General features: G+C 44.3%; 1 protein-coding gene across 3 annotated transcripts in view; it reads left to right on the forward strand.

Annotated features, from left to right (window-relative positions):
- Window positions 1-1,108, forward strand: part of WDR27 (WD repeat domain 27) — a 679,631-nt gene extending 678,523 nt beyond the window's left edge. For all 3 annotated transcript variants that reach the window (XM_044290035.1, XM_044290036.1, XM_044290037.1), the window contains one exon: window positions 365-1,108. In XM_044290035.1, the coding sequence (XP_044145970.1) occupies window positions 365-418 (54 nt within the window). In that variant the 3' untranslated portion in view covers window positions 419-1,108. The remainder of the gene's footprint in view (window positions 1-364) is intronic.
- The last annotated feature ends 17,827 nt before the right edge of the window (window positions 1,109-18,935 follow it).

Here is an 18,935-nt window from a genome sequence, read left to right on the forward strand (position 1 = left end):
ATAAGCCTCAATGTTATTTTGAATAAAAAACTAATCTAAACCTTTTTTTAAGCCATCTATTGTATTTGTTGTGACCAGCTTCTGCGGCAGGCTATTCTAGAGATTCACTAGTTTTACTATAAAGAATGCTTGTCGCCTCTTATGACCGAATCTTTTTTCTCCAGTTGTAGGTAGGGTTGGGCGATATACCGGTATCACGATATACCGCGGTATAAAAAAAACGGCAGTTGGATCTATGCTCTACATCTGGTGGGACTGCCCAGGGTCGCCCCCCTGTGGCAGGATATCTTTGCTCTTTACAATGCTCTATACTGGACTACTATATCACCATCCCCTCTGATAGCTTTACTTTCTGTTTATTCAGGCAGATTTCAGCATGTCAAAAAAGGGACTCTTAAAACATTTGTTCATTCTATGAGGCAGATTATACCGCACCAATGGAATTCATCGGACAGCTTGCAGAGAGTCATGTGGGTACGTGCCTTGGACGCATTGGTTCGAACGGAGGAGTTAGGGGCTGAGGCACATGACCAAACCCAAATCTACACGCAGACCTGGGAGCCCTGGCTACAATTTAGGAGCTCCTCTCGTTTCCAAATTTGGTTAGATACAGGTGATTACACCTGACGACATCTCTGTTAATTTCTCCTGGAGTCCCTCTTCCCTCCCCTGGTCTATTGTCTGTCTTTGCCTTGTTTTTTGTTTTTATTTTGTGCTTCTATCTCTGAGCCACGACTCCATAAGCACTATAGTTGCCTTACTGTTAATGTGTAAAATAGGTGCCCGACACAAGTGCTTGTTACATTAATTTCCAGCATATTTGGCTCATACAACGTGCATTCTATGTCTCCTTTTTCTCCAATATAAGTGATTGCACAATATAGGACTTGAGACGACATACCTTCCTCAGTTTAAGGGTTAATATATCATCAAGTTAGGGTCTATCTTCTAAGTTCACCCACAATCTCGGAGGAAAACTCAGTCTCACAATGCCTGTTAATTGGGGAGGATCTCCAGATAAATTTGTCTGAAACTGTGCCTTGAATTGTGGATTGCGTTGTAATGTAATGCTGTTAAACCACAGAAGCTCCTACCCTAAGATGGAAGGAGGTGGCATTTAATGTTTATAATGCTTTGTTTCTCTTGCTTTGTCATTGCATACAATAAAAAGAGATTTAACAATAAAAAAAAGTCAATATCACTGTTTCCTAATTACCGCAGTATTTTGTGACGTCAAAGCGGTCATGTGCGCTGACCGCTTCTAAATCTGCGTCCGCCCGCCCCTGCACCTTGCATAGTGCTGAGTACAAACATAACTTCCACTTGCTCCTGGCTCCTTCTTCCTCCGCCTCCCTTAGTCAAGTCTCCAGACTCCACCCACCATCTGACATCACCGTCCGTCACCCACCCGTGCCGGTTCTATGTGGCGAACTCTGTGTGAGTACTGGCTGTCTCTGGAGAGACTTTTCCTGCGGCTGCCTCGCTCGTGTTCTCTGATGACAAAATTACAAACGTATTACTTCCCGCAGCGGTCGCCCCGGCTCTCCCTCCTCCTTGCTCCCATATTCAAATCTCCGCTCACCGACATCTGATGTCAGAATCGGAGCACACAAGCGAAGCAGCCGCGGGAAAAGTATATCGCAAAGTATTATTGTATGTATGGTGGCCTGTGTATTATAACATCTCCTTGTGGCCCCCCATACAGTATATCTCTTTGTGGCCCCCATACAGTATAATATCTCCTTGTGGCCCCCCTACAGTATAACTTCTCCTTGTGGCCCCCATACAGTATAACATCTCCTTGTTGTCCCCCATACAGTATAACTTCTCCTTGTGGCCCCCCTACAGTATAACTTCTCCTTGTGGCCCCCTACAGTATAACGTCTCCTTGTGGCCCCCCCTACAGTATAACATCTCCTTGTTGTCCCCCATACAGTATAGTGTCTCCTTGGGGCCCCCTATATAGTATAATGTCTCCTTGTGGTCCCCATACAGTATAACCTCTCCTTGTGGCTGCCCCCATACAGTATAATGTCTCCTTGTGGCTGCCCCAATACAGTATAACGTCTCCTTGTGGCTGCCCCAATACAGTATAACGTCTCCTTGTGGCTGCCCCCATACAGTATAACGTCTCCTTGTGGCTGCCCCCATACAGTATAACGTCTCCTTGTGCCCCCCCCCCATACAGTATAACGTTTCCGTGTGTTTTTTTCTTTTAAATGGGTATTTATCACGCTATATATCCTAAATATAGTCTATTTAAAATAGGATCAGTTTTGACAGTTAAATATCACCACTACACGGGCGATGCTCAGTCTCTCCTCCTGATAAGCCGTTCTGCAGTGCTGGACAAATTCCACTTGTCACTTTCGCGGTCCAGTGGTCTTTACAGCTTATTCCCTAACTTTGGGAGAACCACCGCCAGCTTAAGGCTTTATTAAGAACGGTGTCTAAAACGCCAGTCTTAATAAATGTGCCCCTAAGTAATTTAAATGTATTTTGCACTAATTAATAAACTCCTGAGCCACATTTAATTTTGTGTGATGAGTGGGAGCCATGGTTAATTACAAAAATGTCATAGAAATATGAAATAAGACCTCATGAAATTACTAACTTTTTTTTTAGATATTTTACTGTTAAATTTGACTCACGAGTATTACACCGTCCAAATTGGCACTGTTTAGGAGTTATGGCACATCTGCAGTTGTCAGTGGGAATTTTTGCACAGTAAGCAGTGCATATAGGTGTGACTGAGGGCTCCTTTAGAGAGCCACAATCCTTAGGGGTTGCAAGCCACAAGTGATTTGTGAGAACTTGTTTGAAGACCAGTCTTCTACCCTGGTCTTATTGTGGTACATTGCTATTATTACTACTGATATATAAAATAAAGCTGCCTCACATAAAGTGGTAGGATGGAAAATAAAGTCTTAATTTGGGAAGCAGCTTTACTGTATCATCTTTGTTATATGATGCCACAAAGGCTTCAAGGGGTCATTTGTAACAGTGGTGGTAGTTCTCTGTTTACCTTGTGTATGTCAGCTCAGAGCACTTGGCAGTAAGTCCAATTACCTTAACTTAACCTTCCTACTTGACTGATAAGTTATATTAAGCAAAGTACAGTATTTAAGATAGATTTAATAACTATTTTATTAGTGTCTGCATGTCATGAACAAATCACATACAAATTGTGTAACGCTTCCAATGAAAGCATGGCATGAAAGAGTATGGATGTGCTGTAAGAATATAACGTTATATTAATGTAGATGTAGATGTAAACAATGTAGTATATAGATATAGACAATCTAGATGTAGACAATGTTTCAGTGTTTAAGAAGAAAACAAAACAATGTGAACAGTCGCCAACTAGCAAATAAGGACACAGGGGGACAATAAGCTGGGAAAATTAGGAAAGAGGGATGGAAGGGGGAATAAAGGCGGTGACTGAGTAAAAAGATGCTATAAAGATAAAATGCCTCTAGAGACCCAAGGGGCAAGGAAAGAGAACAAAAGGCACAAAACTGTGTCCATGGAAATGAAATATTGTTAAAGGAGGATGCAGAGTTCCTCCATTTTCATTAGCTGATTAAGGGCTTCAACCCACTGGCCTTTGGAAGGAGGGGTAGAAGATTTCCAAAGTCTAAGAATGATCTGTCCAGTGGCTAAAATGACAGACAAGGCTTTTCTTAATAGTAGAAATGGATACTGGAAAAATTTACAACAAAGCCAGTTCTGAAGTTGCAGTAATTGCTGAGCCACACAGCAACAGTGTGTTTGTAAAGTCTTTTAGACCCTTTCACTTTTTTAATATTTTGTTATGTTGCGGCATTATGTAAAAAAAAAGAAAAAAAAAGTTGCAGCCTACAGTCTGCACTCAGCAATCCCATAATGAGAAAGGCAAAACAGAATTGTATAAATGTTTGAAAACTTATTATAAAGAAAAAACTAATATTTCACATGGACATAAGTATTCACTATGCGATGACACTTGAAATTAAGCTCCCATTTCTCTTGTTTATCTTTGAGACGTTTCTGTACCTTGACTGGAGTGCATCTGTGGTAAATCAATTGTTGATTGGAAATGATTTGGAAATACACAGCCCTGTCTACATAAGGTATCAAAGCTGACATTGCAAATCATAGCAAAACTAAGCAATGAGGAGGAAAGACCTGCCTGTAGAGATCAGAGACAGGATTGTGTGGAGGCACATATCCGGTGTAGGGTACACAAATTTCTACTGCACTGAACGTTCCCAAGAGTACAGTGACCTCCACCCTCATTAAATGGAAAAAGTTTGTAACAACCAGGGCTCTTCCTAGAGCTTCACCCTTCCCCCACTAAAGTAAGAAATTGGGGAGAAGAGCCTTGGAAAGAGAGGTGAGCAAGAACCCAATGGTCACTCTGGCTGAGCTCCAAATATCCTATGTGCAGATGGTAAAAAATTTCAGAAGGTCAACTGTCATTTCAGCATTCCACTAAACTTGGTTTTATGGCACAGTGGGCAGAAAGAAGCAAAAAGGCACCTAAAGGACTATCAGACAATGAGAAACAGGATTCTCTGGTCTACTGAAACCAAGATTTAAATTTTTGGCCTAATTTCTAAGTGTCATGTTTGGAGTAAACCAGGCACTGCTCAATACAATCTCTACAGTGAAGCATCGTGGTGGCAGCATTATGATATGTTTTTTTCTATGGCTGGGATAGGGAGACTGATCAGAGTTGATTGAAAGCTAAATAGAGCAAAGTACAGAGATATTCGTAATGAAAACCTGATCCAGATGCTCTGGACTTCAGATTGGACCGAAGGCTGACCTTCCAATAAGACAATGACCCTAAGCTCACAGCTAGAGATGAGCAAATTTCACTGGTAAAAGGTGAATTGCATTATAGATTCCGTTACCACGGACCATTACAAAATTCTATAACAGAATGCCTTTAGAGGCATTCCGTTATTCATTCCGCAATAATATAAATCTATGAGCTGCAAAATTGATCTGTCCCGTTTCCGTTCTCTCCTGCATAACGGAAACGTGACAAATCCGTTTTGCAGCTTCTATTATGACGGAATGAATAATATATAATAATATGTCATAGAATTGCGTTATGGTACGTGGTAATGGAATCCATAACGCAGTTCACCTTATACAAGTATTTCAAAATATGAAATTCGCTCATCTCTACTGACAGCCAAGACAACACAGGAGTAGCTAAGGGGCAACTCTGTGAATGTGCTTGAGTGGCCCAGTAAGAGCCCTGACTTAAACCCAATCAAACATCTCTGAAATGACTTGAAAATGGTTGTCTACTGACGGTTCCCATCCAACCTGACAGAACTTTCAAAAATACATTGCAGTCTGACAGCACCATGTTATAGAGCAGAAGAAGCTCAGCAGATATATATTTATATATATATATATATATATATACAGTCATGTGAAAAAATTAGGACACCCTTTGAAAGCATGTGGTTTTTTGTAACATTTTTAATAAAAGGTTATTTCATCTCCGTTTCAACAATACAGAGAGATTAAAGTAATCCAACTAAACAAAGAAAACTAAAGAAAAGTCTTTTCAAGATCTTCTGTAAATGTCATTCTACAAAAATGCCTATTCTAACTGAGGAAAAAGATAGGACACCCTTGCCCCTAATAGCGAGTGTTACCTCCTTTGGCTGAAATAACTGCAGTGAGACGGTTCTTGTAGCCATCTACCAGTCTTCGACATCGGTCTGAGGAAATTTTACCCCACTCCTCAATGCAGAACTTTTTCAGCTGTGAGATGTTTGAGGGGTTTCTTGCACGTACAGCCCTTTTCAAGTCACCCCACAGCATCTCAATGGGATTCAAATCTGGACTTTGACTTGGCCATTCCAGGACTCTCCATTTCTTCTTTTTCAGCCAATCTTTGGTTGATTTACTAGTATGTTTTGGGTCATTGTCATGTTGCATGGTCCAGTTCCGCTTCAGCTTTAATTTTCTAACTGATGGTCTCACATGTTCTTCAAGCACCTTCTGATACACAGTAGAATTCATCGTGGATTCTATGATGGTGAGCTGACCAGGTCCTGCTGCAGCAAAGCAGCCCCAAACCATGACACTTCCACCTCCAAGCTTCACAGTTGGTATGAGGTTCTTTTCTTGGAATGCTGTGTTTGGTTTACGCCAAACATGTCCTCTGCTGTTGTGTCCAAATAATTCAATTTTGGACTCATCTGTCCAAAGAACATTATTCCAGAAGTCCTGGTCTTTGTCAACTTTATCTCTGGCAAATGTCAGTCTGGCCTCGATGTTTCTCTTGGAAAGCAAAGGTTTCCTCCTTGCACACCTCCCATGCAAGTTAAACTTGTACAGTCTCTTTCTGATTGTAGAGGCATGTACTTCTACATCAACAGTAGCCAGAGCCTGCTGTAGTTCTCGAGATGACACTTTAGGGTTTTTGGAGACCTCTTTTAGCATCTTGCGGTCTGCTCTTGGGGTGAACTTGCTGGGGCGACCAGTCCTGGGCATGTTGGCAGTTGTTTTGAAAGCCCTCCACTTGTAGACTATCTTCCGGACAGTGGAATGGCTGATTTCAAAATCTTTTGAGATCTTTTTAAATCCCTTCCCAGACTCATAGGCTGCTACAATCTTTTTTCTGAAGTCCTCTGACAGCTCTTTTGCTCTCACCATGGTGCTCACTCTCACTTCAACAGTCAGGAGCACACCAAACTAAATGTCTGAGGTTTAAATAGGGCAAGCCTCATTCAACATGCAGAGTAACGATCTACTAATTATGTGCACCTGGTGTGATATACCTGTGTGAGATCTGAGCCAATTTAAGAGGGAATACATGTGAGGGTGTCCTATCTTTTTCCTCAGTTAGAATAGGCATTTTTGTAGAATGACATTTACAGAAGATCTTGAAAGGACTTTTCTTCAGTTTTCTTTGTTTAGTTGGATTACTTTAATCTCTCTGTATTGTTGAAACGGAGATGAAATAACCTTTTATTAAAAATGTTACAAAAAACCACATGCTTTCAAAGGGTGTCCTAATTTTTTCACATGACTGTATATATATATATATATATATATATATATATATGTGTGTGTGTGTGTGTGTAAAAGGATTCAGTAAAACCTGTAATTTATACATTTAAATCTCTGCTTTTTCTACCTTCTGTAAACAGCATTGGTACAGGAGGGAGGGGTTATCAGTGATTGATAGCATTGTGTGTACATAAGAGATAGCTGTCAGTCTTTCAACACTCCTGCAGATGTAAATGTAAAAATTACAAGTTTTACTGTGTCTTTTTTACCGCGAAAATATGTATTAATCCGCTCAGCTTCTCCTACTCTATAACATGGTGCTTTCAGATTGAAACCTAGAAACCTAGAATGTGTTGGCAGATAAGAACCATTTGGCCCATCTAGTCTGCCCAATATACTGAATACTATGAATAGCCCCTGGCCATATCTTATATGAAGGATGGCCTTATGTCTATCCCATGCATGCTTAAACTCCTTCACTGTATTTGCAGCTACCACTTCTGCAGGAAGGCTATTCCATGCATACACTACTCTCTCAGTAAAGTAATACTACCTGATATTACTTTTAAACCTTTGCCCCTCTATGTCCTCTTGTAGCAATTTTTCTTCTTTTAAATATTTTCTCCTCTTTTACCTTGTTGATTCCCTTTATGTATTTAAAAGTTTCCATCATATCCCCTCTGTCTCGTCTTTCTTCCAAGCTATACATGTTAAGGTCCTTTAATCTTTCATGGTAAGTTTTATCCTGCAATCCATGTACTAGTTTAGTAGCTCTTTTCTGAACTCTCTCCAAAGTATCAATATCCTTCTGGAAATATGGTCTCCAGTACTGCGCACAATACTCCAAATGAGGTCTCACTAGTGCTCTGTAGAGCGGCATAATCACCTCCCTCTTTCTACTGGTAATGCCTCTCCCTATACACCCAAGCATTCTGCTAGCATTTCCTGCTGCTCTATGACATTATCTGCCTATCTTTAAGTCTTCTGAAATAATGACCCCTAAATCCCTTTCCTCAGATACTGAGGTTAGGATTGCATAGTACTTATTGGTGACAGGTCCTCTCTAAGAGAATCTGTGGAGAAGAATGGCAGAAAATCCTTAAATCCATGTGTGTAAACCTTGTGGCATCATACCCAAGAAGACAGGAGGCTGTAACCACTGCTAAAGGTGCTTCAACTAAGTCCTGAGTCAAGGGTCTAAATACTTATGTCAATGCAAGATTTTAGTTTTCACTTTTTAAAAAATTGACCAAGATTTTTTAAATTCTGTTTTCACTTTCTCATTATAAGTTATTGAGTGCAGAATGATGGGGGGGCATTTTTTATTTTAGCACTTTACAGCCCTACTGTAAAGACATATGTAAATGGACATTACATACAGTGTTGCAAACTCTGCAGAGTTTGCCACAAAGACCTCTTAGATTCTTCACTTTTCCATCATCTTCATCCTCCTGATCCCTAAACATAGTTATCCTGCTGCTCTTCCCAATACTGTGCCCACCAATGCTATATTGCAGAAATAACAGTGCCATACACATAGTTCCCTGTGAGTTTTGAAAGGGCTTTCATTACTACAGATCCAAAACGGACATGGGGAAATAAACAGATGGGTGTGTAAATTGAATGTGAAATAAAATACCTAATAAACAAGTATCCACCCTCAGCATCAAATTCAGAAGCAATAAGGTCATTTTGGACAGATTTGCGTATAGATACCACATACAGTACCTTGTGGGAAGGGGAGGTCACATGAAACCTGCTCGGAAAATATCTGGAAATCTAGGAACATGGGAAGCAAACAAGAAAAAAAAAACTATAGTAAAAAATTTCAGCTAAAGTCAGACAGATGTACAGAATACAGGTCTTTTTCTGAAGAAGGGTCACATCATGTAATGTGTTTAGAGGGACCCAGGAACTCGCTGATATCACGGGCCTTCATGTGGACCGCAGCAAAGAACATCTCACAACCAAAAGGAACTTTCATCTTACCCGATTGAATAGGGTGGATCTAGACCCCATAATTTTTCAAGGCTACACCCAAGACCCCATTGTGGTCCCTCAAACTAATTATTTTAACGAGTCACCACAAGGTCAACAATTGAGAAGGACAAAGCCATGGAAGTTGAAGATGTGAAACAGGCAAACGCAACAACGTTGTATCAGACTCTTACCTACAGGGGAATCCTTCAAAAGAAACCTGAAAACCCACCTTTTCAGACAAGCCTACAACCAGTGACCCTGCTGTCTCTATACCGCCATGACCAGCTTCACCCTAACCTACTGTGTCCTTCTCCCATACCATGTAGATTGTAAGCCCTCAACGGCAGGGCCCTCTCTCCTCCTGTACCAGTCTGTAACGCGTCTTGTTTATGCTTATTGTACTTGTCTGTATTATGAATGTAAACCCCTTTTCATATGTACAGCTCTATGGAATGAATGGCGCTTTAATAATAATTTATAATAAAATAAATAACTCAGGAGTTGTTGATCCCTAGGTGGGGAGAGAAAGCTGCAGACTAGATTACCTTCCTGCCTATCTCCAGGAGAAATCAGGGTCCAAAAGGACCCAAGGTATGCAACAGGCAACATATGGCAAACAAGAGAAATAATGGCCGGCATAATACGGGCCCGTTGATCTAAATGGGACTGGTCCACAGACTCACTAATACGGTTTTCAGTGTGGTCTAGGTGGGTAATGAGCTCTGTTATTCGGGAGGAATGACGTGTAGTACCTGGCTGTGAGAGTCCAGAATCTTCTTGTTTTTTTTCCCTGAAAGTCCTCTATCTCCGCTGTCCTGCTGCCCACGTGGTATATTTTATTTTGCAGCACCTCCATGTCTTTCTTATGAGAGGCTTGCAGCCTATGAAAAACTCATATAGAGAATATGCATGTCGGCAGTGGCATGCCTAGGGTGTTTGGCACCCGGGGCGAGTCCTATCTCTGGCACTCCCCCCAATACTTTAAATAAATTGTACCCCCTCACAGTAGTATTGCCCTCATTGTACAACCTTCACAGTAGTTTTGTACAGATGTGTGCCCCCTTACAGTAGTTATTCACTCTGTGTGCCCCTTTCACAGTTGTAATGCCCTCTCTGTGCCCCTTTCACAGTTGTAATGCCCGCTCTGTGCCCCATTCACAGTTGTAATGCCCTCTCTGTGCCCCTTTAACAGTTGTAATGCCCTCTTTTTGCCCCTTCACAGTAATAATCCCCATTGTGCCCCCTTCATAGTAATAATCCCCATTGTGCCCACTTTATAGTAATAATGCTCGCTGTGCCTCCTTCATAGTAATAATGTCCATTGTGGCCCCTTCACAGTAATAATGCCCACTGTGCCCCCTTAATAGTTTTAATGCCCACAGTGCTAGTAAGGCCCCCTGTGCCCCCTCCATAGTAGAAATCCTCACTGTGCCCCTTCACAGTAATAATGCCCACTGTGCCCCATTCCAGTAATATCCCCACTGTGCCCCTTCACAGTAATATTGCCCAATGTGCCCCTTCACAGTAATTATGCCCACTGTGCCCCATTTACAGTAATACCCACTGTGCCCCTTCACAGTAATAATGCCCACTGTGCCCCTTCACAGTAATAATGCCCACTGTGGTAGACTAGTAATGCTCTCTGTTCCCCCTCCATAGTAGAAATCCCTATTGTTCCCCCTTCACTGTAACAATGCCCACGGTGCCCCCTTCACAGTAATAATGCCCTCTGTGCCCCCTCCATAGTAGTAATGCCCTCTGTGCCCCTCCATACTAATAAACACCTCTGTGCCCCCTCCATAGTAATAAAGCCCTCTGTAGTAAAAAAAAAACAAAAAAAAAACACAGTAACTGCTCACCTTGTCCCGTTCCTGAAGTTCTCTGTCCTTTCTTCCCTGCAGGCACAGATCGCTCTGCAGCACTGTGTGGGTAGAGCTTATGCATATTACCGGGCTGCATGCTCCGCACACACATGCCAGCAGTGCGATCCGTGCCTGCAGGCTGAATGGTGAGCGGGGAGAAGTCTTCCTGCTTCACCATTCTGTGCGCCGCCAGCCTGAAGGAGGGGAGAAGCGCTGGGAGCTGAGTGGTGAGGGAAAGGACCCAGCTCCCAGCACTCCAGCAATGAGCGCTTCCATCTGTATTGATGGAAGCGATCATTGCTTCTGGCTCCCCCCAGAGATCCTAGAGCCGCCCCCGGGGCAGACCACTGGGGAATCTGTCCCTTGTCTTTCCCTACTCTTCTACTTAGCCCAGGGACGGCCCCTAATGGTGGGGACTCCCTGTCCTCGACCCTGGGCTATTATTACCCTAAAAAAAAAAAACTGAGGGGTATGAAAAAAAGAGGATGGCTATATTGATAATACCCTGGGAAAAGGGGGAGTGCTTACCAAAAAATACATACAAATAGATTTAAAAAAAAAATGTGATAGGGCTTATTGGTGGATAACATTCATGCTATCAGTTGTGATATTGTCGGGGACCTATACATGAATGTGAAATACACCTCGTAGTTAAGATAATATATGCACCCCCGGCGCGTTTCCCCCATTCACGGGTTCATCAGGGGGTAATAGGATATGGGTGATAAATACCTACATAGATAGTATGGCATCCATAGCTAAATAAACGATATCCAGATGCACAAAGGGATAGTATGGCATCCGTAGCTAGGTGAATAATATCAAAAGATGCAATACTCCAATAATCACTGGCAGGAGGAACTATCATGTGTTAGACAAAAAACCTGACAGTATGACCAAATGACCAGCACAGGTTGGCAATCATGCCCGTCCCGGGGCCCACGCGAAGTTCACTACAGATGTAGTCTGCATAGATTGCCATAAAGCGTGACGGGCCCACGGGTACATCCCATGCATTCCTTCAGTACATACAGATAGTCAGTAAGTTATAAGTATCAGGATCCGGTAGTCCCAATGCCTCCTCAGTCGATTTTACAATAATACAACTGCATGCGTCTGTCATGAACGGATCCGGTTGTATTATGTCTTCTATAGCCATGACAGATCTGTTTTAAACACCATTGAAAGTCAATAGGGAACGGATCTGTTTTCTATTGTGCCAGATTGTGTCAGAGGAAATGGGTCCATCCCCACTTTAAGCATCACTTTGGTGTCCGCCTCCAGAGCGCAATGGTGACTGAACGGAGGCAAACTGATACATTCTGAGTGGAGCATTTTCCATTCAGAATGCATTTGGGAAAAACTGATCCATTTTGGACCGCTTTTGAGAGCCGATGACGGGTCTCACAAACGGAAAGCCAAAACGCTAGTGTGAAAGTAGTCTAAACCGCATTCTAACGCTCCAGTGCGAATAATCCACCCAATTTCACATTGAAGGAGGCACTTGTGTCTATTCATTCTGCTTGCCGGTGCAAACACCTTTTGTAATCCAGCAAATGAAAGGACACATGCATTCCCATCATGACTACTCCTGACATGATATTGTAATCTCAAACAACCTTCACCAGTCTTTATCAAATGTATGTGTTCATAAAATCTCTTATACACTACTCAAAAAGTTAGGGATATTTGGCTTTCGGGTGAAATTTATGGAAAACATAAAAAGTGATATTATATCATGAAAGTAGGGCATTTAAGTTGAAGCATGCAGTGGTAATTTCCTCATCTCAAACTATTGAGACAAAAGCCAACAACAGTAGTGTGTATACCCCCACAAAAATGCCAATGTCTCAATAACTTGTCATGTGGCCTTGAGCATTAATTACTGCCCCCTCGAGTGGAGTGGGGGTCAGCAGTAAGTTTGTGTTAACATCACTGATCATTTTTCCCTTCCTCTGATCCTTCACAACAACAACCCCCAAAAACGTATCCTGTCTGTCGAGCATCCTCCTTCACTCAGTGAGCATTTGATCAGTAATCCATTAGTATTGCTAAAACCCCAAAAAACAGGAGTATATCCAAAACAGAGATGACACATAAATGGAATATTTGCATGTGTTCTGTGTTTTGTATCCACTCCTGCTTTTGGCTACCAATCATAAGCCAATTCTGATGCAAAATAGGGACCATGTCATGCAGACTTTACAGCTGTTACATAGACAGGATCAGTTGTGTGTCTCATTTTTCCTTCCTTCTGACAGATCAGAAGAAGGGTTAAATAAATGATGATGTCAGCCAGGCCAAAAGGCAAAATAGTGACCCAGTCATGAAGTGGGGAGTGTGGAAACAGCATGAGAAGTCCACAGAGTGGCCCTATGACATAGTGGTGAGGTGGAAGAAGCATGAAGAGACCACAGAGTGGCCCAGTGACAGATTCTGGAGGTGGCAGAAGCATCAGGAGGAGGCCACAGAGTGGCACCATGACAGAGTGTGTAGGTGGTGGCAGCATCAGGAGAAGGCCACAGGGTGGCAAAATGACAGTGTGGAGGTGGCAGCAGCAGCAGCATGAGGAGACTACAGAGCAGCACAATGACAGTGTGTAGGTGGTGGCAGCATCAGGAGAAGGCCACAGGGTGGCAAAATGACAGCGTGGAGGTGGCAGCAGCATCAGGAGACCACAGAGTGGCAAGGTGACATAGTGTGGAGGTTGCAGCAGCATCAGGAGACCACAGAGTGGCAGGGTGACATAGTGTGGAGGTGGCAGCAGCATGAGGAGACCACAGAGTGACCCAGTGACAGAGTGGGGAGGTGGGTGGCAATACCAGTACCAGCTGAAGATGGTGGGTGATGGAGCACTTGGCATCTGATGTGAGGCATCAGGTGGGTGGTAGCATCATAATAGTAACTGAGGCAGGGCAGAGTGCTGGTTGCAGAGTGCCATTGCATTTGTGTTTTCGCGTTTGTATGTGTATTTCGCCATAGCAATGTGCACCTGCATACAGGGTTGTGCTGACTGAACCCCCCATATTTTTTTCTTTGTAGTATATATTGGAGGCGTGGCGATCTCCATGCAGTCATGCACACCTGGCCAGTTAGTCTGCCCTGGAGGCTGGTTTTAAAGTCAGTATAAAACTGAGCCTGCTTTTCTAGCGCCTACCAGTAGCCATTTTGCTCCAGGAGAAGTATATAGTGGGCTCAACATGCATGTTGGTACTTGCGTCCCTGGATCCGATGGAAGCTGTTCATCTTTACAAAGGTCAGTCTCTCCTCATTTTTGGTGGACAGGTGAGTTCTTCTTGGGGTAACTTTTGCCCCCGTCTCACTAGACACTCACTCTCATGCCACACTACTGGCTGGGCAGGACAGCTTTTCCAGGGCAAACTCTGCCAGTTGTGGCTACAAATCTAGTTTGGCTACCCAGTAGTCCAGCGGACCTTCAATGTGGAGTGGCAGGATGCTGTCTAAGTATGCCACCACCTGCTGGCTCAGGTCCTGCTCCAGGTCTAGCTGCTGCTGGTGAGTAGTTTTTTCACTAGGAGGTGAAGAAAGCTGCTCATCAGCTGCTCTAGACTCAAGTTTCTGCTGATGGAGCTGCAACTGCTCCTACCCCCACCCCACCCTGCCACAGTACCCATGGCAGAAGATAGTGAGTGCAGAGGGCGCCCCCCCCCCCCCCCCGGTCAGACCTGCGAGAGGATGGACGATGGCGCAGATAGGCAGTGGCCAACTGACTACATAGGATGTCTCTATAAGTAGTAACAGTTTGTCCTCCCTCTCAGCGGGTGTAAAAAAGGCCCCCATTTTGGACCAGTAGTGAGGGTCCAAGAAGGTGGAGAGACAGAAGTCCTCCCTCTGCCGAATGCTGAAAATTCGGCTGTCACCATGCAAGCAAGTGAGCATGCATTGGATCATTTGTGCAAGTGACTCGGAGGGACTCCCTGCCTCCATCTCCACTTCATACTGCCACAGTGTGTCTGGGTTCTCTGCCTCATCTTCCTCATCGCCCTGTAGCTCCTCTAGCTGCTCCTGCTCCTCCTCTCCTGTCTCCTGTGTATAAAAACCACCCATTTCGCTACACATTGCTTGTGCTCCAATGTCCTCCTCCTCCACCAGTTCAGACCCCACAGGGCTCATGTGGCTGTGAGATGTAGACGCCATGTCTCCAGTCCCATGTTCCAGGACATGAAGCAATGGAATGACGTTGTTCATCCCATAGTCCTGGCTACTGACAAAATAACGTGGCCTCCTCAAAGGGCATGTACAAACAGCAGGTGTCACGCATGAGCTGTCACTGACTGACATGAAGTTACACAGGGGAGTACTCCTGTCTGCTTGGATCATCAAGAAATTGTTTATGGCCTTTCTCTGTTTATATAGTTGGTCCAACATATGGAGGGTGGAATTCCAACGGGTGGAAACGTCGCATATCAGCCTATGTTGGGGGATGCCGTTCTGCCGCTGCAGCTCAAGGAGTGTGTGCTTTCGGTGTACGAGTAGCTGAAGTGCATGCAAAGTTTCCTAGCCATTTTTAGGATGTCTTGCAGATGGATGGAAGACTTCAGGAACTGCTTGACAACCAGATTGAACACGTGTGCCATGCAGAGCACTTGGCTCAGCCCTCCTTGACGCAGCACCGACATTATGTACTTCCCAGAAAAAAAATGTGGGGGGTTCAGTCAGCACAACCCTGTATGCAGGTGCACATTGCTATGGCGAAATACACATACAAACGCGAAAACACAAATGCAATGGCACTCTGCAACCAGCACTCTGCCTCTATGAGGCATTAGTGTACATTTTGGCCAAAGCGTAATAAGCCACTCACCACGTCAAGGTCGCCTCTATGAGTGGTCCCTAACACTAGTTCCTACCTGTTATGGGCCATGACAGCGACACAAAGTCCAGGGAGCGCAGGTACAGCTTGCACGCCAGGCACACTCTGCTTTTAACCCCGTCCGGTGCCATAACAGCTTCCATCGGATCCAGGGATGCAAGTACCAACATGCATGCTGAGCCCACTATATACTTCTCCTGGAGCCAAATGGCTACTGGTAGGCGCTAGAAAAGCAGACTCAGTTTTATACTGACTTTAAAATGAGCCTATGTACTTCCCATTGTCGGTCACCATGGTTCAGATTTGAGTTGTGGAAAAAGTCAGGATTCGATTTCTTGATTGACACGGAACAGTTTCTCCCCTGTGTGACTCAGTTCGCCAAGGCAAATGAGGTGCAGAACAGCGTGACAGCGCCATGCCCTGCACATGTGGTATTCTGGAAGGGCACTGTGAATTGTCCCTGCATTGGAGGCTGAGGACATGGAGGAGGATGAGGAGGCAAAGGCGGACATTGTTGCAGGACCAGCAGCGTGAGAACGTGGAAGTAGAAGCGGCATCACCTGGCCAAGTTGCTGGTGTGGCTGTGCAGGAACCACATTCACCCAGTGGGCCGTAAAGGACATGTCCCTGAGCGTAGTTACAGCTTTTTTGGCAAAGAAACGGCTTGGGACTCTCTACCTCGGCTAGGCACAAGCCATCAGTTCTCTGAAAGGTGCAGAGTCCACCACTTGGAACGGGAGGGACTGCAGCACTAGCAACTTGTCCAGGAGCACATTCAGCTTCTGCGCCGTTGGATGAGTGCACGCATACTGTTGTCTCCTGGCAATCGCTTCGGTGATAGATTGCTGATGGAATGACTGACGAGGAGTAGGAGCAGGAGCATCTGGACCAGCAGATGATGTGAAGGACAGACTTCAGACCCTTCGGCTGAGGTGGTGGAGCCTTAATTTCCGGAAATCGGGTGCGTGCCACTAGGTGATGCAGCAGGCTGGACCACCACATCAGAGCCACAGTTCTCCCAGTCCACTTTATGGTGACGCTGCATATGTTGACCCAGAGCCGTGGTGCCAACATTGGCACCCTGGCCACGCTTCACCTTCAGCCCACAGATTCTTCAAATGGCCATGTTCACCTCCTCCGGTGGCTCAACAAAGAACTGCCACACCGACGAGTAGGTGATTTTACCCGCAATACTCCACACTGACTGACTGCTACTGCCGCTGCTTCCTTGAACCCCTGCACCACTACTTTCCGGGTAGCTAGGGTTCTGCAAAGCCGGTGGTCTACCATGGGCATGTTTGGCTCCCAACCTCCCACTGCTGCCACCCTGCTAACTCCTGGACACACTAGCTGCCACCTGGCTCCCAAGTGCAATCAACTACATCATCATCATCGAGTACTGTTTGCACGTCACTGATGTCCTCCTCAACGGTCTCTGGGTCAGGAGTCTGACCTCTCGCAACTCCAGCTACCACTCCACTCTCCTCATCACTACTTGCCTGCCTGGCGGAGGAAGCGGCGGATGTCTCCTCCACATCTTGGCTGTCCAGAAGCTGCTGACTGTCCTCTAGTAGCTCGTCCTCACTGTATAGTGGAGCTGAGCCAACAGCATCTAATAATTGTCTGGCTGAGAGAACAGAAAAGGAAAGAGGTTGAAGACAGGTGAGGGCACAGGACTTACTCCCAGGCCATGCCAACTAAGGGTTGTGTCTGACGAACCCACCGACTCTTGGCTGGGGGTGTCTGATGTCACTCGCAAAAAAGTGGATGACCGAGTCAACCATTCAAGAATCGCTGGGTTGCTGGTCAAGACACAACCGCTAGATGACACCGGGAGCTCAGGCCTCTCGCTGCAACTCCTGCTGCCACGCCCCCTTACTCTGCTGCGACCTGTGCCTGCCCCAGAAACATTTATGCCTCTGCCACTCCCCTGTGCAGGCCCTGGCACTTCTCTGTCTGATATACTGATCAAATGAATAAATAAAAATTAAAGCACCCCAAAAAAGTCTGTAATTTTCTCACTTCACCACAAAACAGCTAATAATCCTCCCCCCTCCCACTAATACATGCCAATAAAGGCTTTAGAACATATAACTGCACCACTGAATGGCAAATAAATATATATTTTTTTGTCACTAATACACGCCGAAAAGGGCTTTAGAACATATAACTGCAACACTGAATGGCAAATAAATATATATTTTTTTGCCACTAATACGAGCCAAAAAGGGCTTTAGAACATATAACTTCACCGCTGAACAGCAAATATACTCTTATTTGTTTCCTCTCATGCATGCCGCAAAATGTTTCAGAACAAACACAGTGCCTTGCAAAAGTATTCACCCCCTTGACTTTTTTCATGTTTTGTTACAATACAGCCTTAAGTTCAATGCTTTGTTAATCTGAAGTTTATGTGATGGATCAGAACACAATAATCTAAGTTGGTGAAGTGAAATGAGAAAAATATGTAAATAAAACTATTGTTTAGAAATAGAAAACAGAGAATTGGCATATGCCTATGTATTAAACCCCTTTGTTAGGAAGCCTATAAAAAGCTCTGGTGCAACCAATTATCTTCAGAAGTTGCACCATTAGTGAAATGATGTGACACTTAGATTGCACACAGATGTACATGATATGTCATTACATATGCACACCTTTTTTGAAAGGCCCAAAAGGCTGCAACACCTAAGCAAGAGGCATCACTAACCAAACACTGCAATAAAGGCCAAGGAACTCTCCAAACAAGTCAGGGACAATGTTGTTGAAAAGTACAAGTCAGGGTTAGGTTATAAAAAAAAAAAAATCACAATCTTAGATTATCCCCAGGAGCACCGTCAAATCTATCATAACCAAATGGAAAGAACATGGCACAACAGAAAACCTGCCAAGAGACGGCCGCCCACCAAAACTCACACATCAGGCAAGGAGGGCATTAATCAGAGAGGCAGCACAGAGACCTAAGGTAACCCTGGTTATGCTGCAGAATTCCACAGCAGAGACTGGAGTATCTGTACATAGGACGACAATAAGCCGTATGCTCCATAGAGTTGGGCTTTATGGCGGATTGGCCAGAAGAAAGCCATTACTTTCATCTAAAAACAAAAAGGCACGTTGTCAGTTTGCGAAAAGGCATGTGGGAGATTTCCAAAATGTATAGAGGAAGGTGCTCTGGTCTGATGAGACTAAAATTTAACTTTTCGGCCACCAGAGAAAACACTATGTCTGGCGCAAAC

The sequence above is a fragment of the Bufo gargarizans genome, chromosome 4 (genome assembly GCF_014858855.1).
Source record: "Bufo gargarizans isolate SCDJY-AF-19 chromosome 4, ASM1485885v1, whole genome shotgun sequence".
Lineage (NCBI taxonomy): Eukaryota > Metazoa > Chordata > Amphibia > Anura > Bufonidae > Bufo > Bufo gargarizans.